This window comes from Myotis davidii, unplaced genomic scaffold, assembly GCF_000327345.1.
Source record: "Myotis davidii unplaced genomic scaffold, ASM32734v1 scaffold151, whole genome shotgun sequence".
In the NCBI taxonomy this organism is placed as follows: Eukaryota; Metazoa; Chordata; class Mammalia; order Chiroptera; family Vespertilionidae; genus Myotis; species Myotis davidii.
In genome coordinates, this window is record NW_006285248.1 from 2,038,343 (window position 1) to 2,063,908 (window position 25,566).

Below are 25,566 nucleotides of genomic sequence, written 5' to 3' on the forward strand. Positions count from 1 at the left end.
ATTGGCATGTGTCTAGCATATCTATGTGTGTGTCTGTGTGCACACATGTTTCTGTGTTCATGTGTGGTTGTACACAAACATACATGTCTGTGTATGTAGGAATCTTTATAGTCACAAAGGAAACAGGGCAGAATGAAAACTCCCAATCTCTAACCTCCCCCCACCACACACACCACGCTCTGTTCTATAGTCACACGGAGGTCCTGTCAAACCTGACCCAGCAGGATTATTCTTGTAATTGCTTAAATGGGATTTTCCTATGACCCAAGGTTGACACATGAAATGATGAGTGTCTCCTCTGTAATGACGTTCTCCTCACACTGGAATGAATCCTGGGCTGATCCGGACTCTGCACTGCCATTGATCAGTGTTACTTTTTGAGCAAGTAACATTGATTTTCTTAGATATAAAGCCACATGTCTAACACTATAAAGCTAAACAGACGAGCCATGTCTTTAGTCTTTGAGAAATTTTAGTAATTAAATTGATTTGACTTCATTTACACACCAGGTAGTTATATTTTATTTTAGGATCTTCAGTATGATTTGCCTCACAACGACCAAGTGTGGTCTCCAATAGTCTAGACAGCCTTTGTGATCGATGAATCCTTACAGCACCCCCATGAGAGAGGAGCAGTGGTCACTTTCTGCTGAGGGAACTGAGATTTAGAGGTGAAGTAAGCTGCCCAGAATCACCCAGAGGGTTTCTGGAGGTCTGGGCCACAAACCCACATCTGCCTCCAAAGCCAGGCTCGCCATGGCCCTCCCGCTCACCTCACCGCAGCAATGCGGTAGTTGTGGGATTGGCATGGGCCTCTGGTTCTCCTTCCCCAGCCGATGTTTGCCCTTCTCCTGGACACCCCAGTGCTCCCTTGGATCCTAGCTGGTACGTAATTTCTTAAAGCCGACCCTCCATTCTGTCCTGGCAGATGCACTGGGGAAATTCACACCGGACGTGCAGTGCATGCTAGCTTTGCTTAGACATCCATCTCTCTGCCGACACATTGTCAGCCAACCTGGTGGAGGTATTGGGCTGCCTTGAAAGTTTCTGACAGCCAGGCAACTGTGGCAGCCACTGCTCCTGGTAACTCCAGCAGGAAATGATGGGAGGACCACGGGGCCCTGACTGCTTAATCCCTACCTAATCTCTGGAGTCTCATAAATCCTTTCAGTCTTCAAATACTGAACAGTAAGAACTTGGTTCACAGACACACGATGGTCATAGGAGGCCCAGCAACTGAGCTATGAAATTCAGGGAAAGAAGGGGAATAAAAAGACTGCCAGGGGTCTACCTTGAAACTAGTTTAAATATAATCAGTGAAAAACAGAGGCAAACTCCTGCTTACACAATTATTATTTTTGTTTAGCAAGATATATAGACTTAATTTTGCACAGAAAATTGCATAGGGAAACGCTCCCAGTAGAGCCACTGCAAAGCAATTCCATATTTTTAATAAGGCAAATCTTTCTGATTCGCAACTATTTAGCCATGAAATCTTAAATCCAATCAAAGTCTGTTTTTAATAAATGCTGCTTTACCAATTTTATTGTCCACTTAACAGCCTAAGAAAATTAACATTCTTTAGATGCTTAATTTTAATCTTAAAGACAAACACTGAGCTTTCTAACTGCCTTTCAGGTAATTGAGTGCCCGTAAAATGCGAGTTTGCTTTCCTTATATTCGGTCTCAAAAATTGTAAATCAGGTCAATGTACCCTGAAACCTGCAAATTTCTAAGCAATTTTGTCTTACTCCCCAGCCGTCATTTAAGAGCATAAAAACCCAATACGATGCATAAGAATACTTGAGAGGTTTTGCATTTCATTCATTAACATTTCTTCAAAGTGTTATAGGATTCCAGGGCAGGAGAAATGGGGAAACTGAGACAGGAATGTTAGAACAAGGCCAAACAGTGAGCAATTTGCAGCCAGCTTGTAACTAACCAGCCATTAACTCCTCCAGCCAAGGACAGGAGAGCAAATGGTTCCAAAAAAACTTCCCTAATGAGAGAATGCAGAAAGGGAGAAGGGAAGGGGGAAGGAAAAAAGACAGTTCTACTCCCTGAGCAGAGAAGCCAGCAGTATCAAGGCTTGGCATGACAGCGTTGCTGGGGCTGCTCATAAATTCTGGGAAGTCCCCAACAAAGTAAAAAAAGAGGGAGGGGGGAATCTGGAGAATCAGTCTGTATCAAATTATGCAGCAAAGGAATTTTCAAACATATAGACAGGAGGGTATAGAACCCCTCAGACCCCCACCCAACCTGATCTTCAGACTAGCTGAGAGCCCGTCTGCGCTTCATAATCCAGATGTATAGGTTTGCTTGCTTGCTTTGCCTTTTCAATAAATGTGCATACTTTAATAGCTTTAATAAATTGGCTTTTCCCAATATAGTCTCTCATATAAGTTTATTTACATGAGAAGACAAGGATCGAGGTTGGGGACAGGCCTCTCTCACTGGCTGTTCGGTAACACCGGTGGGAGGTGCCTATGACAAAAGGAGCTGGGCAGAAGTTAGTCCCATCCCGAGAATGGCACCAGGAGAGGTGACAAGACTAGTGTCATTCAATGAGACAGAGGTGGGAACACTTTTCTCACTCTGAAAGTTCTCTCTCTTAAGGGCAGTGGGCAGCACATTGGACTAGTAGTTAGTGGATCTGGGCTCTGAGTTATGTTGCGAAGCAGTACTGCCTAGCTGAGGCTCAGATTCCTCCTCTAGAGGTAAGAATACTCTTAACACCTCTTCCGTGGGATTTTGAGAGGACTTAATTCAACCTAATATCTAAAAATGTTTGCAAGCCCAAACCTTCCCCTTTTCAAATACGAAAGTATAGCATCTTTATGGGTGTTTCTCTGTATACCTACTCTGCCCAGGATCAAATACACAACTTTGGCCAGGTTTGCAGCACAACCTTTCACTGTTTAAATCAACCCTTTTCGATTGCCATAGAGGGGTCATAAAACATTTAGCCTGGTCCGTGAGAGTTAAAAAAATGTGTGAAGGAACCAACACAAAACCACTCCATGACTAGAAAAAGATATCTGGTATTGATGTGTCTATAACAGTGTCTTCCTGGCCACTGTCCAATGCAGCTCATACTCATACTTCCTGTCTCTCTCCATAGCCTTATTGTTGTCATGAACAATATCCTACATAACGTACATATTTTACTTATTTGCTGTATGAATGAAGCTCCATTAGGGCAGGGTTGTTTGCCTGTTTCATTCACTGTCATATCCCTCACACCAAGAACAACGATTAACATATAGACAAACAAATGGATCATGTCCAGCACATGACCATTAAGCAGATGCTCCTATAGCTTCAGTCAAAGGAAACCTGGAAACTACTAGTAATGGTGCATTAAGTCTTAGGTTGCTTTTGATATTTCAAATCTGATGTGTCAAAGTCCACAATAAAATAATTGGGTTATTTTTTACATCTTCTACCATTGCCCTCGCCAACAGTTTCTTATTCAAGTTGTCTTTGTCCTTTTAGTTTTTCTCTCTGTGAAGAGAGAGTACAGTTCATGCCTCAGATACTAATCTTAGATTTATAGAAAACATAAGCCATCATGAGGGAGTGCTATAGACTGCACCTGTGTGTCCCATCCAAATTCCTATGCGGAAACCTTCTTCCCAACATGATGGTATTTGGAGATAAAGGTTTTCAAAGATGGGCAAATCCCTCACGAATGGGATTAATGCCCTTGTAAAAGAGATTCAAGAGCTTCCTCACCCCTTTCCCCCTGTGCAGACACACAGAGAAGATAGTTATTTATGAACTAGAAAGAGGGTCCTCACCAGACACCAGCACTGCCAGTACCTTGATCTTGGGTTTCCCAGCCTCTAAAACTGTGAGAAATAAATGCCTGTTGTTTAAAAGCCACCCAGTCTATGGTATTTTGTTATCGCAGCCCAAATGCCAAGGAGGTTCCCCTTTCACCTATCAGAGTTTACACGTAAATTCCAAATCTACTCTCCTAAGCAATTACTCACCATTTAATATTCGTAAGTCTCCATTGTATACTCAATCACAAGAAACCACATGTGATTATAAACAGCACTAATTCAGGCACAAAAATCTTTACCACCCCCCGTGCCCACAGCACTTGGGAGATCTGTCAAGTGGTTCTGTCCTTTCACCTATCAGAGTCTACACGTAAATTCCAAATCTACTCTCCTAAGCAATTACTCGCCATTTAATATTCGTAAGTCTCCATTGTATACTCAATCACAAGAAACCACATGTGATTATAAACAGCACTAATTCAGGCACAAAAATCTTTACCACCCCCCGTGCCCACAGCACTTGGGAGATCTGTCAAGTGGTTCTGTGGCAGCTTGGGAAGAGGGGGCTGTGTTAGAAGTCATAGCCCAACTGCTGGGGATGCGGTTTCCATATTTTACAGTTTGGGAATTACTATTTAGAAAACCCCAGCTTTGTTCATGAGCTGGAACAGTAGAAGCTGAGCCTGCAGGGATCTCTAAAGAGAAAAAATCCAGTGGAGCTGGAGCAGAAGAACTGGAGGGAAAAAAAAGTCCCACTGAACTGCTGCTTTCAGAGTATGTGAGAGGGACTGTGCTCTGTCTTTATACGAGCACACACGACAAGGCGTGACAACCCAGGAAAGGAACACTTCTTTCTATATTTAAGTCCCTCAGGGTCTCTGGCTCCTTGAGTTTGCAAAAACAATTCATTTTGTAGGGTTTTCCTAAATAAAACTCTGCACTTCGCTTATACAGGAAGAAAGAGAATGTGATTCTATCTGCACGTCTAGTGCCGGTGCAGACACTTACTGGTGAGGCGTGGTTGGAGGACTGTGAAATGACGCAGACGGTGGTGGGGAAGTGAGGACATATAAGCCTGGCCCGCCTAGGAGCTTGCTGTTTCCTTTGTGACCTTCAGTTGACCACTTCCGCTTTCAGGGATTTTTCCAGACAAAGCTTGGTGATTGGCTCCCCGAGAGACCCAAAAGGCTCTACATGTATCGGGTCTATTTCCAGGGAGAAGGGAGCAACGTAGATGAAGAAGACTGTCACGTTTGAGGACATCTGCTTCACCTAGAAAGTCTAAATTAGTCCCCCAAATGTGCATGTATGCTACCAGTACATTCATTTCTCTTTCAATTTTCATCACGGAAGTTCTTTGGTACTTTGACATAGACCGGTGGTCACAGTAGAGAAAGAAAGCGCAGCTTGGTCGTTAGAATTTATAACACGCAGAGAGAGGCACTCACCGGCACTGACAGTGATCGCTTCAATGAACTGCTCTCTCCAGCTGTTCGTCCCGACCACTAGGGCGAGGTTTGTCTTCTTAATAAGTTTGTCCACGGTGCTCTAGAAAGGTTGAAAAGGATAAGATAATAACTGCTGGGTTAGTTAAGCCTTGGAAAAGCTAAGACCTTGATGATTTTTGAAACCCCAGAGTTATATAAAGGGTAGCAGATGTTAGGCTCAGAACAACAGCATTGACATCAAACACTGTTATGATTATGCAAACAGGCACAGTCCTTACTTGGAAACATGCTGAAAGGGAAACTTGTTCTTCATAGCGAACACAAGCCTCCTCCGCCGCCTAAGTGGCCAATGAGGAATGGTCTCGGCGCTCAGAAGAACAGATGTTGCAAAAGCCCACCCCTCTCCCCCTAAATGCTTTATGAACTTGTTTCTCGACTGGCTTTATCTATAGTGTGCTGTCTGCAACTGAATTCACATATGTCCTGCTCAGCAGTTACATATCTGTGAATACCGGAACTGGCAGGTGGATTATAAGCATAGAAACTGTTCTTGTACTTTTGTTTATCAATACATTGCAGCCAGACAGCAGAACCTCCAAATTGCTGCTGTAGGATCACCCATAAATGGATTTTTCTCTGACTCCTGATTTTGTCAGCCTGGTGGCTGTCAGAGAACTCACTCTCATTCTTCTCCTATTGCAAACATGTCGAGAAGAGGACAATGCATAGAGTTTAGGGCACATCGCTATTTACCTTGAATCCTCCCTGCTTTACTAACACTGAACCCCTTATTTTTCTTTCCACCTTTTTGAAGCACTTGGTTTTTACAATTAGCACTTTGTAGTTAATTGTCACTTAATGTAACAAGAGGAAGCAGCCGAGCATTTGCAAAAATACTAAGATGCACCCAAAGCACTACCACATCACAGCCACTACAGGGAGCAGGGTCATGTCCAGGACACGGGGCTGCTCTTCCAGAGGGACCACCACCTAGACTACACTACCCCCACACCCTTACTGCCAGAGCATCCTCGAATTCCCACTAATGGTAAAGAGGCTGAAACATGTATTATTTGTCTCAGGTCAAACTCTGCACACATTTAACGAAGTGTACCTGAATTGACTACGGTTTGAGAGAGAGAGCACGTTATCAGCTAAATGGGGGTAAAAAAAAAAAGCGATCCGAGGGGCCTGTCTAGAGACCAAAGCTAAATCAGAATGCCAAGTGTGTTAGTTCAACAAGAGTCTTTTGAACTGACTTGAAATACTGCGATAACATGAGAGGGCCCATCTCCAACTGGCCCACTCTGGGTTGCCAACACCATTCTTGGCTAGCTTGTTTGTCCTTAAGGTGGTGACCTTTCGGCCTCAGGCCTTGTGTCTAGAACTGCTAGTGCTTCAGAGAGTAGCTATAGCCATCACTGCTCTTGGCCACCACAACTTAAGTGTGTGGCAAGCATCTGGCTTTTCTCTTTCAGCTCAGCCACATCTCATCAAGCATTCTGAGTGTCTTGGTTGATGCCAAGACTCTGTGTAGAATGAAACAAGAAATGACCTTGATTTTTCCTAAATGTAATGGAAACTTGGGGGCAGATCTCGCCAGAGAATTTCATGTTTATCACCTGGAGATAAACAGTCGAACAGATAAACTGGTCTAACAGTTGAATGCAGACTTGCCTCAAGAAATATCTCTAAAGAACTAAGTTTTAGAATAAACTTAAAATTTATAAATATGTAATACTCAGGATAGATTATCAACTTTTAGTTCATGTTAACCTTGGGGGACTATGAGATAGCTTGGGTTCTTCCTAGGACTTAATTTGAATATGTGTCCTCCTTTGACCCATGGGAGGAGACCGAAGGAATAAGATGAATCTGAAGCTCAGACACTTGAACTTGGGGTAATGCCATCTATGCTTATCTGGAGATTTCCTATATGTCAGTGACAAACCCTTTACTGCCTTGTAAGCGACTGCTATAACCTCACCTTCAGCAATGGGTCTTGGGAAAGTCAAGCTCTCAGTCACAAGTAAAGAAGAACCCAGTGGAACATTGGAAGGTGTCACCCGGATGTGGGACTTTAATGCAGTTCTGAAACATTTAAACAAGTTCTTTAAAATAGCCATGGTCTAGAAAAATACATTTCTTAAGGGGATAATATAGTATCAAAAATGATACTTGAGGGCACTTGAGAAAAATGCCCCCAAGTTACTCTTTACTGATAACAGTAACTGTACTGATGAACTCTGAGGAGACAGGATGAAGGAAATAGTCTATGGAAACTATTCTAGGAAGATAAGTGCCCCAAACAACTAGATTTACGTAAACAGATTTGGAGGACTGTTAAATGCTCAGATCAATAGGGTGGTTACCAGGGAGAGCTTTGGACTCAAGAAAGCATTGCTCTCTGAAAGACTGCCCTACCGTACCCAACTCAACCTAACACTTCCTACAGGAAGGCACTGTGATTGCTCTTCCTTGTCCTAGTACATGGAAGGGGAAGGTTGGGGGTTGTGTGGTATAAGGGAGCGAACACACAGTTCCCCATCAGTGGCCGGGGAGGGGTGGGAGACAAGAAATGCCTAGCCAGAGAGTCTCTGCTGCAGCAAGTGGCACCGGACACTCTGATTCTCCCTAAAACAAGGTGCATGAGGAAGAGTGAGGTTGGGCACATCTGGACAGTCTGGTCCATGGAATTAGATGGTCTGAAATATCTGTACTCTGGACTTACAGGGAGCTTGTGTGCACCAGTCATGTTCCAGACCAAACAACAGGTGAGCTCTGATGGGCAGGGTCTGCCTAGAAAGCACTGATCTTGGAATTGACCCCTACTTGCTCTTTCTAGGGGAATGAGTGAAAGCAAAGTTAAGAGATTTTTCATTTACTTGAAGGGGGAAGTTTAATTGCATTTTTATCTTTTAAAAATTCCACTTTAATTGCAAAAGCATTTTTACTCTCCACCTGTCTTCTCTAAGCCACCTCAATTTGTGAACTAAATAATAACAACAACAAACAACAACAAAAAAGATTAATGGGCCCTGCTAAAGGAAGAGGCCACGGCGACAAAGAATCCAGATAAAACACTGAGGCTTCTATGCTGGTGGCTTGATTCTCCCCTCACTCTGGTTTCCCAACAGAAGCAGAGTCTGCTTTTGAAAAACAAGTGGAGCCCGGCTGGCATGGCTCAGTGGTTGACAGTCGACCTATGAACAAGGAGGTCATGGTTTGATTCCCAGGCAGGGCACATGCCCAGGTTGCAGGCTTGATCCCCAGTAGAGGGCATGCAGGAGGCAGCTGATCAATGATTCCCTCTCATCATTGATGCCTCGCTCTCTCTCTCTCTGTTGCTCTTTGAAATCAATAAAAAAAGAAAAGAAAGAAAAACAAGTGGAGAGAATACTGCTGTGCTCTGGATTTGCAGTTCTGGAAAGCCAGAGAAAGGCTGCTCCTTTTCATGCTCTCCTCATCCCCCCACAGAACTAAGTGTGGCTCTGCTAGAGTCTTCTCAGATGTTAGGGTGATGTGAGTGAGGCGGGATGGGACGTGGACTAAGGACAGAGGGAGTAGCTAAGAATGGATAGGAACTTGCGCCTCAAAGTCCTAAGCTCACCCTAAGGCCTATTTGTTTAACTTCTGCAAAATGATTGTTATCATCTAGAGCCGTGTTCGGCCAACTGCGGCTCACGAGCCACATGCGGCTCTTTGGCCCCTTGAGTGTGGCTCTTCCTAAGCCTTAGGAGTACCCTAATTAAGTTAATAACAATGTACCTACCTATATAGTTTAAGTTTAAAAAATTTGACTCTCAAAAGAAATTTCAATCGTTGTACTGTTGATATTTGGCTCTGTTGACTAATGAGTTTGCCGACCACTGATCTAGAGAACTGGGAATTTGATTTTATCAGCACAATGATGAGCTCTCGGGTCACAGGCTTATACCTTCAGTATGCTGAGTGTGCTAAAATGTCCTGGGACCTTAAGAGGATGACTAAATATCCATGGGCATTGGTCGATGGGATGTTCCATAGGGAGAGCTTACCATCTCCCCTCCCAAACAGAAGCCTCCTACTTTTCAGTATCTAACAAAAGCCACCTAGATTTCGGTGTGATTGCTTTTCTTCTAGTAGATTTATTAGATATTTCAAATAGACCTTGGTTTCCTCCACACATAACACTCTCCTGGAATCCACCTTTGCTTCTTTCCTTGCTACTTTCGCAGACGAAGCCCTCCCTTTGGGCCACCTCTGACCCTTTGACAAATGCCACCCATGGAGTCCTGGTTCTGATGCTGTTTGGTTCCTGGGAACTCTTGATTCCCTACTAACAGTCTAATTCTACTGCCGCTGTGAAGGTCTCTCAGTTAGTGAGCAAGTTCCTGAAATTAAATCTGCCTCTCTTTCCAGGTGGATCAGACATATGAAGCTTTGATCCCAGGATGGCCCTAGCCTCCTGGGCGGGCGGTGTGGGTGAGCATACCTTGAATTCATAGGATTCCTCGATGATCACTTCCAGCTTGGTGTGTTCTCCCAGGATGGGGCGCCCCATTTCTGCAATGCGCCTCTCCTCTTCCTCTTTGCTGGTCAGCGGCTGCTTGTCGTCACATTCCTCTGTGAAAGGCAAGGGCAAGAAAGTGTGAGCAATGTGCTCAATTTTATTTGGAATTCCCTGGATCAGGAAACGGAGAAGGAAGGAAGCCCTAATGACCTACTAAAATTCCCTGGTGAGACCATAAGTCTGGAGGGAGTATTAGACAGATGCTAAGTATGTCAGGCAGCCTACCATTATGACAGCAAGAGATTATAAAGTCCCGCAGCCTAAGCACACGTGGAAGTGCAGACCAGGAAAAACAACTATGGGGACACATCACTGACAAACTCTGCCTGCACGTCGTCTACGTTGTGGGAATCACTCTGCTGTCCCCTGTGACACTGGCTCATCTGGCTGTTCACGCACATTCCTTTATCACATGACCAAAAGGAAACATAATTACTAGTAAAAGAGTGAGAGTGACTCAAGGGGTAAAGGAATCTGGCCTCTTTCTCTCCACTTTCTAGAAGCAACAGAAATGCCCCACGGCCAAAGAGATGATGGAAGGGAAATTCTGACCGTAGCCTCTCATTTGCCAAGAACCCCTGTTGCAAATTAAGAAGCAAAACATCCATCTGATGGTTCAGTAAGATGCCTGCTTCAGGGCTTCCTCTCTTTGGTGCAAAGCTGAAATGTGCTAGGAAGACCTTGACCATGTTAATCTTAAAGTAAACAGGGAGGGTAAAGGTGATACCTTTGGGGAGTTAAAACTACTCACCACGTCAGCATGACTATTTCCAGAACCACCATGTAGTTTACACCCCAGGGAGCCTAGGGGGTGCTGAGAAAATGTTACTGGACTGGAGAGTCCATTACTGAGGGGAAGCGCACAGTTGGCTCCTCTCTGCTTGAAGGTCATTAGGATAAATCCCAGACCGAAAAGGCCATGCACATGTGAAGGTCAAACACTATTCCTATACTCACCAGCCCCTTTATCCTCAAGGCCCAGGATGCTGCAGCAAGGCAGGCCACTTCCCCTCACAGTCTAGTGGAATAACCCTCATCTCCAAGGAAGCAGTATCAGTGGTATAGAAAGACTTCAGCCCTGATGCGCTCGTTTTTAGAACTATCCAGGCACACTGCCTGTGGTAGGAGTCTGTTGACTGAGGGACTTCTAACCCAGGCTCCCTGCCTTTTGCATTTAGGCATCAGCTTCTGCAGAAGTCCATACCTTCCATTCCGTCCAAAGATACATGGCTTCCCTCTGCTGAGGGAGCCTCCTGTGATGGTTCTATGTGATACTCTAGCAAATGTTGCAACAACTGGTTCCTAGGCCAGTCGTTCACTGCTAGGGCACAGAGCAGATGGGCTAAAGGCACCGCTAGCATTTTATGTACACCACCAGTAAAAACCAACGGAAGCCCAAAGCAGAGCGTGGCATATCAATGAATTCTTTAGTATGCGTTCAGTAGAGTCTTCCTAAAACGCTATTTCAGAATCTGCTTTCCTATCCCCAGTGATTACACGGCCCTGAAGATATGGGATAAAGACTAAAAAGAAGTGATTTGGGATGGGCCAGAAACTGCTGCTGAATGTTAGCAGATGCAAAGGAGAGGTGCAGGGGGATTAATTTTAACTGTAACAGTGGTCATCTTTTTAAAAGTAGGCTTGGAAAGTTATGACCCAAGGGAAAGACAAAGGGTTCTGATTGGCATCCCTAAGATTTGTCCTTGAAATTATGTGTGTGTAGTCGAGGGGGTGGGCTGACGTATGTGATGTCCAATTTACTCAGTGTACACATCAATCATGTTTTGATTTTTACTGCATCTGATCCTTGAACACAGGATAATGTTGTTGGTAGTTTTCATAACAGCAGGTTATATTAATCTCTTTGTTCAAAACCTTGGCTGAACATGCATGCCTTGAAGACTTACATCAAGTTAGAATTATTTGTTTCAGAAGAACTATTACAACTTGGATTTTTATTTGAATTGCAAAGCTATTGGGGAATAGCATTTATTATTCCTCTCCCTTTTCTGCAGTTCACTCATAAATGGTAAGTTGCTTTTAATGGGATTCAAGGTGATTTTAATGGGATTCAAGTAACAGAGAAATTACAAAAGAAGAGTGATTTGAAGGCATTGTTTGATGCTGCATTTCACAAAGCGAAATGATTTGGAGTATGGTATTGAATAAATGGACATGGTAGGAAATGAAATTGAATCACACAGTGAGTGAAAAGGTTATTCCCTTTTTAATCATCTTTCAGTCCTTCTGATCAAGAAATGCTTAGTTTGGTGCTGCTGGTCTGTAACTAGTTTCTGACATTTGGGTTTCTACCATTTAAGAAAGAGAAAACAGTCCTCAGGCAAAGAGCATTTGGCTGTATTTAGTTAGAATTTAATAACTTTTTTCCATTCTTAACTTCTCTTTACCTTATTTACTACTAATGAAAACTGATACTAGCTTTCCATTTGTGTTAGTGACAATTTTGTTTTAAAAACAAATCTAGTGGAGCACAAACATGAGGCAATTTCAGAATATTACATTAAGTAAATGAAAATATAGTTGGTATGTTATAAAGGCAAATATTATAAAGGAGGTAAGAGAATAAACAAAATTTAGGAAACACTCTCTGAATAGGTTCATACCAACCTATAGGAAAGCAAAGAAGCTTGTTTCTGTTACTTCCTACTCTTGCTCCAAACCTGACTTGAATTTAATGCTACACTTTTAAACTATTGTCTATCTATCTGGAAATGCTTCCCCATTTCCACCCAGCTAAACCCAACTTAATCTTTCAAAACTCCGCCTCCTCTTGCATGAAATATCCCGATTGACCTATTTAGGAATGACCATTCCAACTTTATAGTAATTCCATTATATTTGTTGTGTACACTGAGCACAAATCTTGCTAATATTTAAAAAATTTTTTGGTTATCTTTATATATAAATACCCAGCATGTAAACTTAGCGAGACAGAATGTCTCCTTGCTCTTCAAACTGTGATCACAACCGCCATTACAATGTATAAAATGTAGTAGGTATTCAATAAATATTTGCTGTGAGACTCTCCAACTCACTGTTAGATAAGACCTGTTATTTGTTCTTTGTATGTAAAGATGATTTGTTCGTTTAACAAATGTTATTGGGCTCCTACAATATGTGAGCACACTGAAGCCTCCTCCCCCATTTCCCAGGAACCTGTGGTCTAGTGGGAATCGAGGCATGTGGGTGTGGCAACTTCTAGTAGTGCAAGGTAAGGGCTGAGGGAGCAGGTGGAGAAGCAGCTCACTCTGTCTGAAGGCGTCAGGGAAGGCTTCAGGACAGGGGAGGTATTTGAAATTGGCCTTGCAGCAGGTATAAAAGCTTGCCAGGTGACGGTGGTGGTAGGGTAAGGAGGGGCATTCCAGGCAGAGAGAAGTTAAAGCACAAAGGCTCACTGTCATGGAAGGGTCGGGGCTAATTTCATTGACTCAATGTCATGAACGTGTAAGATCTCACTCCACTTATATGTAACTGAGAAAGGGCAGCTGGGTAAATCCTATTACTGCTCTATAATGATACTAATAAATTAGCATTGATGGTGCAAATTTTTGACACTGGCAAAGAAGATAGCTGAGTCTATTTTTAAAAAAGTGTCCTCTTTTAAATAAATTTTATTGAAAAGAGAAATAGTTTAACAGCATTTTAAAATTATCTATTATGTTTGTTTCCTTTTCAACTTTGAGTGTTGGATCAAATGCAATCCATTTTACTATGGTCAAATCAGTTTCATTTCCTTACTTATGCAGAGTGAGAAAATTAATTTTCTCTCTCTGTCTCTCCATATATATATACATATATATATATACGCACGTGTACTTTTCAAACTCATCATATTTATTGACAAGCTAATAATAAATCACATATCATATAACATCATGATCTTAACCAACCAACACAACTTAAAGATCAAATGTATAATTAATAGCCACGGTTGAAATCAGTATTGATAGGACATAAAACAAGCCTGTGATAAAATCATCAGTAGGGGAGCCTCCCTTCTCCTGGTAATCGATTCTGTAGCTAGTAAATCACAGAAGCTAGTAGGTACCTGGGGTCTGGACAGAGCAGAGGGATGCACAAGCTACTGCTGACACTTTCTGGCTCAGGCTGCATTTTGCTGCAGCGTCACTGTGAGCAGTGAAGGGTTGAGAGGGATCCCTATTAGAAAACAGTACAACCCACAGATCTGTGCCTGAGGAGCTACTGTTGATTCTTCTTAATGTATTTGCCATTTTTAATCTTAACAAACAACCTCGAATTTGGAAAAGGGGTACAAAGCCAATGGTGGGATAACTGGCTCCAGGCTATTTTAATCTTTGACTCGGATCTATGCTGAAAGTCTGAGAGCAGAGACCTCTTGACAGTGGTCAGCACTGGCCTCTCTGTTAAGAGCCTGAGGAGACTTGTACTTTTGTTTCCATGAGGAATATTCTAGAACAACTCTGCAGTCAGGGCTGGGTATCATGATCATTGAGTAGGGGTGTGGGAGGTGGGGATGAAGAAGGAGTTACTGGGACAGATAGACATGTAGTTTCTACTGCCATAGCCAGTGAGGGGCTGTGGTGACACCAAAGAGTGAATATCTGTGTCCTCATCCGGAGATGCAGGTCAAGGAGATGGTTTGTGGACTCTGAACCTAGGGAGATCTGGGATAGTTGTGGGATCCTCCAGTCACCCTGCCAATGTTCCCCTCTGGAGAAACCTCACAGATGGACTATCATCTATGCACATATGGCTCACATCATGTTGGCTGAAGGCAGGAAAGGCAGGCTCTGGGAAGAAATACAGCTTGCCTTCAAAGTGACTTCAGTATACTTGGAATGAAAGACCCATGCTTGAGAAGCAAGCTTTGCAAGCAACATGGGATATATTGAAACTTGAGCGGGAGAGGCCATTGGGATCAATCCCCTCTGATGGTCCATGCTAATCCCTCTACCATGCACACCTCCTGTCCTGTGCCAATGGGGCCGTGTGTTGTTGCTGCTAATCTGCCATCAACCCCAGCTACAGAGAGCCACTGCATTATTCAGCAATGTTTTGGAGGGGACAGGGGCTAAACTGGGTCACGTTAATGTCTAAAGACCTGAAGAACATTTGAAGACAGTTCACTTCAAATTCATCACACTGGTTTTCTAGGATCATGATGAAACGAGTACCTGTAATGGTGATTACAGTAGAGGGAATCGGATGTTCTCTAGCATGAACTTTCCTGAAGACAGGTTGGCCTAGCAAAAGGACAGGCAGAAAGTCAGCAGGATGCATTGCACAGGTTTGCTAGTAGAGCTCTGTAGAATTAGTAAGCTAAACATCACACTGAGATGCACACATCACAAGCAATGTTAGAGGACTGAGTGCTCATAGGTTGCTCCTATGTAGGTTGCAGAAGTGAGAGCCAAATAGCGCAAGTGTTCTACAAGCCAAACCAGATCATGTGAATGAACCACACATGCCATAGTAGGGGGCGCAGCCAGGTTCCTGCAGGTTTCTGAAATGGAGTATTCACACCCTCTAAGTTTCTGCTTCCAGAGGCATCATGAAACAATGGAAAGCACTTGGTGCGATGAAAGGTAGCCTGATTTTCCTATTCGTGCCAACAACATAGCCCAGAGTAGGCCATTTCCCCAGTTTTTTCACATGTGGAACAAGGACAATAGTTACCTGCGATGTCTACATCACAAGTTTGTTTGAGGGTCAAATAACATAACATCTGGGAACATGTTATATATTTCCTGGGGATTGTGAATGGGAGAATGTTGTCATTGCAGGGTACACTATAGTCATAGCAACTGTTTGGATTACCTAGGCCTAGGGTTTTCATCAAACTCCCGGTTCAGCTGACCACCGCATCTATCTGCTATTGGCTTCTAGTAAGAGCTACCCAGACCTGACTTGGGAATCATGAGATTGAGGACTTGGTTTCAACTCTGTTATATGCTTGCTGTCTAAACTTGAACAAGGCACTTATCTTCTATGGGACTTGTTTTTTTAAATTTTAAAATAAAACTGAGCTTGAAGGGGCTTTGTTATTCTAACCTATGTGCTGGAGTGATTAAAGCTTTTAACTGTCAGAATTTTCATAGTTTGGCTTCCTTCCATGTGCCTAACTTAGTCTATAACATGATGAGCATAATGTGATTGGAAGACTAGCTTTTAAAAGAGGTATATTGACTGTTATATACTTTGAATTAATTAAGGAACTCTGCCGCTGCCTGAGGAATCAGACATGACTCTCTCCTCTCCAAACTGAGCCAGAATACTCAATTTTATTAAAAATATATTCAAATTATGTGGACCCTCTTTTGGGGTCCCCCTGGTTTTTCATATGACTAGCATTCATGCTGATGGCATTTATGAAACAGCTGGGCTTTGAATTGAAAAGGGATGACGATGCAGGAAGGAATGGAGTGGTTAGGAGAAAGGAAATAAAACTGCTGGGATCGGAACACTCATTATATGGCCTTGGACTTAAGTCAGAGGGCCAGGCCCTGAGTCCTGAATGGGTGATGTGGGGTAGATTGATCAATCTCTTTGTATCCTCATTTCCTCTCCTATAAGTGAGAACAATAATATCTTCCTCTATAGGTTGAGGATTAAATGATATAATAAACAAGAATTACTTTGCAAACTCTAATGAGCTATATTGAATAGGGTTTTATCATGTAAGGTGTCTGAGGGTCAAGGGGGAATGAGCTCATAGGTCCAAACAAGAGCCTTTCAATGAAGCAAGCTCTGGGGCAACAGGTAAAGATTTACAAATTCCAAAAGTACCTCCAGAACTTAATGGCCACCACTAACTAATGAGATCTCTGAAATATAGGTGCTGGGCTGTGCACCAAACAGTTCTTTAAATTTCCATATATTCTGCTTCAAATTTAGATTTTCACACTCAGCTGCATAAGACACATAAATGCTGCAGGCAAAATCCAAAGGCTAGCCCTGGCCAGTGTGGCTCAGTTGATTGGGTGTAGTCCCACGCACCAAAAGGTTGCTGGTGTGATTCCCAGTCAGGGCACATGCCCAGGTTGCAGGCTTGATCCCCGATTGGGGGTGTGCAGGAGGTAAACGATGTTTAGCTCTTACATCGATATTTCTCTCTCTCTTTCTAAAAATCAATAAAAAAAATCTTTTTAAAAATCCAAAGGTTAGACTAATTCCTCTCTACTACCCCTGTATCTCAACGCCTTGCCTCCAAAGCCTCAAACACACATCAAAGAAAAACTGCTTGGAACTTAAAGATGCTTTACACTGTGGAGACCAAAGTCTCAGAATGTTCCCCAGAAGCATCTGTAGAGTGGATCCCAGGCATTCCAGCCTAGCTCTAGAGGAGAAGGGTCATGTAAAGGGAGAGGCCAAAGTAGAGATTCCCACAAAGTTCTGGAACTCTCTCTAGTTCTAACAGCATCAATTTCAAGTCTTGGGAAGAGGTGGTGTCAACACAAAAACTTCTATGTCAGATGAAACTTTCAGAAACAAGAAAGAACTTGATGAAGTACACGAAATGGCATAAACCTTCAGAAGAAGTGATTCTGCTCTCTTGGATGCAAGATGTGGCCAAGGCAGCAAACGTTGGACATAACTGCACAGACACTCCAGAGCTTTATAGGAATAGTTTCTGAGAAAAGAAACTGGGATCCAATTATCTAGATACTAAAAGAGAAGATGTTTCAAGTGATATGGAAGGAAGACCCTCAAAGCCAAATCCTGACACATTCAATGTTAAAGGAAATAGATACCCAAACACCTCAATGCATTTTAATAAGGCATTCGTTCTACAGCCAGAGATTTTTAGTTCAGGTCTCATTAGCAGGCCACATAGGGCTGAAGGTGCTGCTTGGTACTATAGTATTTCTACAATGGTTGACTTAAAAAAAATTACTTCAAAGAAGCCATGAAGCTCAACTTGCCCAAATTCTACCTTCCTCAAATCTCACCAGGATAATTAACATATTGGGCGACAGAAACAGAATATTTCCAAGAACACTTCAAGGAGTTAAAATGGTGGATGAGGCAAAGAAGATAAAAATTTAAAAAAGAAATGAAAACTCCTGAACTTGGATTTGAAAACAGCATGTTTGGCCGTGCAGAACTGGGAGACTTCACCCGGGAGAACTTCAGATGAGTCAGATTTAACAAGTCCTCTACCAGGACTTGTCCTGTTTAACATTTTTATCCTTTTCAATTTCTATGTCTCTGAGTCATTTTGTCATTAAATATTTTGTCTGGAGAGAGGCAGAGGAGAGTAAGAGTCCATGTGAAATTGCTCATATTCAGAAAGTTCCACTTTGGACAGAATCATGTTGGAGCTACTGAATCATGAGTTTATACTTACAGTGGTTGAAGTTAACCCTGTCACTCAAAACAGCATTTTCAACATTAGAATATTTGGCAATATATTCTTAAAAATTTTTTTTAGCTATCTGATTTCAGAAAAAAGAATTAGAATACTAACACCTACACAGTATATTGGACGTTTGATATTTATCTCCCTCTAAATCTGCGTAGATGATTTTGAAAGGATGAGGAAATAGAAAGGATCAAAAGAGATGATGCTGTAAGGAAATACCTTTCTTCCATATACAAGAAAATAGCTTTAGAGTTGTGCTAACCAAAACGGTCCACACAGGCTGGGTACCAGTCTGAATTTAAGGGTTTTATACGTTTTGACTGGCATTTTCAGTTTTTGTAGAGCATTTTGTAATGCACTTTAAGTGGTAGAAATATTACTCATTAATTTACAAGTGTTAATAATGCTAAAAATTAAGTCCCTAAAGAAGGGTTTGTCCATATTGGTGTGGTGGGATGGTGGGATGGGTCTTCTCCCAATGGAGTATTAGCTACTATTAGTGTCCTGAGCTTGGGCCATGGAGAAGTCTTAGATGTCAACCCCTATGTTTTCTTGTCTTAGTTACTCTGGTACATTTTGGAATATCTAGCTGGGGACACTGCACATCACCAGGGCTCTGTGAACATTTGTAAACTGACCAGTGTCAAAATGTGAACAATTATAGAATATTTTAAATTTGCGTGTAAATGAATACAACACACATGTTGTTAGTGTGTAAAACGTTGAATGTCTAAAATCAGCAAGAACACACCATGTGCGACAGCTAAGTGTTAATATACAGGTTATATAAGATGAGGCTTTGGTTTGGTTTTTAAGGATATTTGAAGAAAATGAGGAACATTAAAAAATTATCTTACCATACAGGCATTTTCCTTCATTAAAAGAAAGTAAAAATGACAAATGATTTTTTTAAAATGTACACAATATATGGTGAAAACAGACAGTAAAAAGTAAAATTTGATGTCAATAGACTTTAAAAATTCATACCTGTTATTGTGAAGCCACCTAAAAAAGAAAAAAATAAATAAATGTTACAATTTATTTAAGTCACACTCTAAATAACAATTATCAGTGCTATCAGACTGTTTGATGACCCATCCATGGGATAAAAACTGGCCAAATTATATTTACAATTAAGAAAAATATGAAAACATTTGTTCATGACTTAATCACTAATCATTCTTTTAAGATTATAGGATTTAGTGCACACATTTAATTCTGTGCATGCATAAGAAATCACTGATTTTTCAAAAGGTTAAACTAAAACTGGAATATAAATCTGACCTTAACAAAAATGAGGCCAATGGGCCTAAACAACAATCTTACTAGTAAATCAATTCAAATAAAAGTCAGAAAGCTATTGTATCACCGGACAGAAATGGAAATTAACCTCGAAAAATGGAAAGGAAATGCAAGAAATGAAATGCTTACCAAGCTCATTCAATAACAGGGCTGTGAAGGAAACAGACAAAGACAAACACAGAATAAGAGACCAGATGAATAATGAAAGCAAGAGGAATATCAGCAGAAAGAAATCCAGGCAGATCTGATGACAGTGGTAGGGAGCCATTGATAAAATATCAGTGCATCCCAAAGAAATGTGGCATTGGGAATATTTCTACATAATCCCAACACGAATTTCTGCAAATGTGTGTAATTGACTAATATATATGTATATATATTTCATTCTATATATTATTGCTTGACATTTAGTCAAACATTTCTACTATGTATGCTTATACAAGTGTATATATCTAGTTTACGAACTATAGTAGAAACATTTTATGAATTTAATCCTAAACTTTATTTGAGTGAGTCTTTTCCTGAAATATTTTCTGGGAGTTAGTTAATTCAACATATGAAAGTCTTAAATCATGCAGGATCTCAGGCATTATACCTTTCATTCAATGAAAATAGATAAAATATCTTAGAAAATTTCATTTTGACCACCATTTTTGAAAGGACACTTTGGCTCAAGATAAAGTTCTCTCTCTGTAGGTTCTATTTGCATGATATTTTGGCCATCAACACATGCTTAGTTTTTTAAGTCCTCAAAACTCAAATCCCAGGAATTAGTGTTTATTTTTCTGTCCTTACCTATGACTTCTGCACATTGTAATTGGACAAGCCAGAATGCTTCCGTGGACACCTAATTCCATGGAAAAACCGCATGGCGTTGTGTGTGTGTGTGTGTGTGTGTGTGTAGGGGGAGCATACACAATTTGTCTTTCAGGTTATGTGTTTTAAACCCAGACTATACTGAAGCACTTCATTTTGTTGAAAGCTATCTGGATGAAAGTATCAAATAAATGACTTCCGGAGTAGTAGATGGGGATGTTACAATTAGTTTTTCAGGCCCAGTTTTCCTTCTAATGGTAGTGGCATTAGAAGATACTTTCTAAAACAAGTCAGTAATTTTATTTATAGTAATAAGAATCTACTTGGCTGGTGAAAAACTAGATAGTGCTATTAAGAAATTTTAATTTGCTTTTACATGAGGGCATATTTTATTGAAATGACAATGGAAAGAACTTTATCTAAGATGTGCTCCCTTTAGGGAGGAATTCATTGAGAAGTAAGTGCTTCTTCCTGTATGTTAATGAGGCATTTTTTGATCCCATCTTTGTAAGAAATCAGCACAATTTTCTAAAGTGTCTTTTCCTTCCGCCTGCAGTCCATGGAACATATTAAATAGGCTGAATTAAAATGGCTCCCCAGTGGTTCCCCCCCCTCCCCTCACCCCTTATTCCAAAGGCTTCTGTTACCATTTTGAATGTGATTAAGTCAGGAACATAAACTTTTGTTTTCTGAAGGACTTTGAGGACACCAAGTTCTTACAAATGTGGGATTAGTTCAATTCCCCCAAATGTTGGGTCTATATAAAAATTAGTCCTATATATTTCATTTTTTACATGTAAAAGTGTAAATTTCCTTGAAGTGGTCCATCTAACCAATTGTTTCTATGCAATTAATATGCAGTATGCTAAATTTATACATATAATTAAATGAATAGGACTCCTTTTTAAATAGCCACTATTAGAGGATAATTATAGGAAGTCCTCAATAATTCAGAAAAACATTTCTTTAAAGCTGATATAAAATTCTTGCCTTTTTTTTTTAATCAAATATAGGCCATATAAAATAGATATAAGGTCGAAGAGAACAAAGAAATTAATTGATTTCTTTATTCAAATATTTTCTACATATATAAGTACAAATTAACCAAAAAAATTATTCTGAGGATATGGCTGCTTACTCTTTTCTCTTTACTATACATGTTAAAATTTGTCAATCCTATAAAGAAAGAAAGGTTTTGGAGCATAAGACTGGGTAGGCCTTAAGCAAGGGCTAAATTCTTACTGAAGGACCATTTCCTTCCTACTTGAAGAAAATTTATATGATTATGGTTTCATACATATGGTCCCTTTTAAATTTCATATTTGATCATATAAAAATAGCATGCCCAAAGAGCACTAGAATATTGATGCCACTACTCTTTAAGGTATTTTATTAAATGTTTTTTTGAAACCTGGTCCTCTGAAGAAACCTAGTTATTTAATTCTTTTGAAATTTCCCATTCGTTGCCATTAGACAAATTTACCACAGCTAGCAGGTATTAAGTAGTCTTTATCACTAACATTTTAGGGGAGATTTAAAAGTTGGAACCACATTTGAAAATGACCCCCGAACAGTGAAAAACTAAACACATGAATCATGCTTTTATAATTTATATAATCATTTCTGAGTGCCAGAAATCTCTTCCAGCATGGATTAAATCTGGTTTCGGTCAAGGTTAGTTGGCATTTCCTGAAGAAAATGGGGGCAGAGCTTGGTGCACTTGTTAGGGAAGGAAAATGAAACTGCTAAAGCTTCAAAGGAAATGAAGTATAGTACTTGGAAGCCGAGGAAGAGGGGAAAGTTAAGTGTGAGAGTAGGGAGACACGGAGAGAGAAGAGTACAATTTCTCGCTGGCACGTCTTTGTATACTCTCACACCTTTCATTCCTCTTCTTATCCATATTGGCTCCTCAAGCACAAGGGAGAATTTGCACTCTTTCTCATATTCCTCACGGTCAAATATTCTAATGGTAATGGTCTTCCTGTGGGAACACAAGACAAAGGCAAAACACATGGTTGGAGTCACACGCTCATGCTAGGTGTTCACCAGGCCGAATGTTAACGGTGATGTTATGGAGGGAGAAATGGCCACACATGGACCTCCTGATGTATGTAAAAGGGCATCTTGGGTGCTCTCAGCTGGCCCCCATTGTTTTCTTTGCTAATTTGTCACGTTCACAAATTCTTCCTGCTCCAATGGGCAGTCAGGAGGTACCCTGACTTAGGAAGAGTAATCAGAAAGTTGGCTTCATTTTGGCATAGCAAGCGGCTGCTTCAACTCTCCCAGAAATGGAAGCTTGATTGACTGCACTGAAAATTAATAGCTCAAACTTATAATAGGCAGAGTGGCCAACACTGGCCAATGGAGCTCCAGGCAGGCCCGAGATCTATGCCCTGTTACATAGGGGGAGGGATATGTGTGTTGTAATCATGTTCTGAAGAGTGCAGGCATCCAGGGTGGCACCGGCCAGCAGAAGCTGTTGGACTCAGCCCTGGAGCAGCTCCCCCACCTTTCTTCTCACTCATCTCCACCAGGCGGGGCTCTCCAATCTCAAGGAAGAAGGTCTTGTTTTTCTCATACTCCTCATCATCAATTACCTTGACTGATATTGTTTTGCTGAAACAGAGAAGAATAGAAATTGACGAACAAGGGCAAGAGGAGAGAGAAGAGAAGGCACATAAAGAAGAGGAAAGCAGGTTAATGAGCTGCACTTCCAGTCAAACAGCAATTGAGAAACTTCTGAACTGTGAATTTTTCCTTTGAGAATGAGCATGGGATAGTTCTGAAAGATCGGAGAGGGTCACCCAAGGCGCAGCTCCCCTGGCCAGGGCCACAGAGTTATTTCAGGCAAAACAGAGCACTCACTACTAGCAAGTTTATCCTCATCATGAAAAGAAAAAGCAGAAGAACACAGACCACAATAGTAAGAAAAGAAAAATATATTTATTTAGTCAATGCCTTAACTGTAGAACCACCTGGGCTGTGCTATGGAAATCACTCCTTTAGAACAAATCAATCAATCACCTCAAAATTTTACAGAGCTTATCTCTGAGTGTTAGGCTTATGGCTTATATTTTTGTCTTCTTGGTGCTTTACTGTATTTCCCAAACATAATGTTCTCAATATTAGATTTGATGGAAATAATGTATAAAAGCACCGCAAAAGAAAAGATAAAGTCCTTTATTTTACCCCACCCAATGCCCTAGAATGAAACTCTACTCAGGTTAGTCAGATTCCCTACCAAGATCACAAGGGAAGTTGCTCATGCTTTGTCTTTCCAGAGATGGAGCTGAAGCCTTTCCACAGCTGTCTTGAAAAGTGAGGGGGGTGGGGGAAGGAATTATGATGTTACAGCTATTCTCATCCCTCCCAAAGCTGAGTTTCAACTTTCACAGAATACACCATTTACCCTACTTTCCAACCCACTGACATACCAAGGCATTTCGTTAAGAATTCTTCCTGTAACCCATCCTTTGCAGTAGTTCTCAACCTTCTGGCCCTTTAAATACAGTTCCTCATGTTGTGACCCAACCATAAAATTATTTTCGTTGCTACGTCATAACCGTAATGTTGCTACTGTTATGAATCATAATGTAATTATCTGATATGCAGGATGGTCTTAGGTGACCCCTGTGAAAGGGTCGTTCGACCACCAAAGGGGTCGCGGCCCACAGGTTGAGAACTGCTGCTTTAGTGCTTCTGGCCTTGTGGTCTTCTGGTTCTGAGTAACTGACAGGCAGGTGGGGCAAATGCTAATATTATGCAAACTCAACTTCCCATAAGCCTTGATGACTCTGAAAATTAATGTTAACTTTCATGTATTACACCTTACTCAGAGCTCCTATACACTTGTTTTTGAAAATATGTTGTGTGTTTGGTTTTTTTTTTTTTTTTCAGTAACACGGGCCAAAACATTTCTGACGAAAGTTTTTAAAACAATGCATTTATACAGACACACAGCCTTAATGGCATGGAACATTATTTGGTTTGGAATAAACTGAGTAGCTGATGAGTGTGAGAGATATAGGGACCCACACAATTTGTATAATAAAATAAGCACTTAAAATTTATCATTACAGCATCACTATTCACTAGGGAGGGTCATAATCCTTAAAAATTATTTCAGTATTTGATAACTGTGGCACTGGAAAATCAAAGATGAAGCAAAAGAACACAGTTCCTCTGTGGCTGCCTGGCAAAGGTCCCTAAAACAGATGGGATTTGCATAATGGCATATCATTTCAAAATCATTAGTTACACAATCAATAGGGCCTCTGGCAGGAGGAACCATTACATTTTATATTGATTTTTTTTTCTACTTGCACAGTAAAGCGATTAATTGAAGTGATTATTAAAGGACATGCCAATCAATTTAAAGAGGCAGGATGAAGCCAGTCCTTATGAATTAGTCCTCTGGATTGAGACAGGCAAATATCAAAAGGGATAGGTAATGTCCACCTTTGGCTTCAGAACAGAACTATTTCTTCCCTCAGCAAGGATAGCAAAGGTAAAATAAAGTCACATATATTTTACAGGGATGTCTTTTGCTCACTTTCCAAGCCTAATGTACAAAAGAAAGTGCCACCCCTTCTTCCGTCACAGGGGAAGTTAGCTGAGAGGGGCTGATTTAGTGAAGACTCCATTACACCGTCTTGGTAAAGAGCAGAGCACGCCTCTGTTCCACCCCTTTGTTCCTCACAGTGCTGCAGTGGAGGAACAAATCTAAGCACCCGCCAGGTCTGCAGGGACCTTAAAGTGCTGTGTTGCCACACCAATCCCATCTGCACAGGGCTTTTGCACTGTCACAGGAACCCTCCCTGAGAACACAGATTCACCTTGTCTCTTCTTTTGTTCGGTGAACCAATGGGAAGCAGGCAGATAGTGTTTGCTATTTTTTTAAACTAAAAGGTTAATCTAAACAAGACTAGACCAGTGAGGAAGACAGCGCTTCAACCAAAGACAACTCTTGCACTCTTATCACCCTGGTAAGGAACACATAGAATACTTTTTCCTAATTACTATGATAAAGGGAAGAAAAACTTCTGACTTGATCTTTTTTTTAAAATATATCTCTGAAGGTGAACAGTGTGTAGTATAAAAATTATGTTTCTGGAAACTAGCAAGTCAGTTACAATACAGTAAGTACTTTCTCGCTGTGGCCAGAATTTTAATGGAAATATCTTTTGGTTCCATTTCTGGGGTAGAAAAGAATTTGGTTAAGAAAGATCAAGTTATTTAGTGCAAACATACAGGTCATTTTTTAATTTTTATTTTTGCAGTGCCTTTCCCTTGATG

At 41.1% G+C, this 25,566-nt stretch overlaps 1 protein-coding gene across 7 annotated transcripts in view; it reads right to left on the reverse strand.

Moving 5' to 3' along the window:
* SLC8A1 (solute carrier family 8 (sodium/calcium exchanger), member 1) overlaps nucleotides 1-22,881 on the reverse strand; it is a 68,856-nt gene extending 45,975 nt beyond the window's left edge. Inside the window, exons 1-6 of one of the 7 annotated variants that reach the window (XM_006755942.2) lie at nucleotides 22,781-22,881; nucleotides 19,585-19,605; nucleotides 19,141-19,158; nucleotides 14,966-15,034; nucleotides 9,711-9,841; nucleotides 5,237-5,336 (exon numbers count right to left, since the gene is read on the reverse strand). In XM_006755942.2, coding sequence (XP_006756005.1) covers nucleotides 5,237-5,336; nucleotides 9,711-9,841; nucleotides 14,966-15,034; nucleotides 19,141-19,158; nucleotides 19,585-19,605; nucleotides 22,781-22,796 — 355 coding nt within the window. In that variant the 5' untranslated portion in view covers nucleotides 22,797-22,881. Of the gene's footprint in view, nucleotides 1-5,236; nucleotides 5,337-9,710; nucleotides 9,842-10,013; nucleotides 10,369-14,965; nucleotides 15,035-19,140; nucleotides 19,159-19,584; nucleotides 19,606-22,148; nucleotides 22,288-22,780 lie in introns of those variants that run through there. The other 6 variants (XM_015558884.1, XM_006755940.2, XM_015558882.1 and 3 more) reach the window with 6 other exon arrangements.
* Between the last annotated feature and the right edge of the window lie 2,685 nt (nucleotides 22,882-25,566).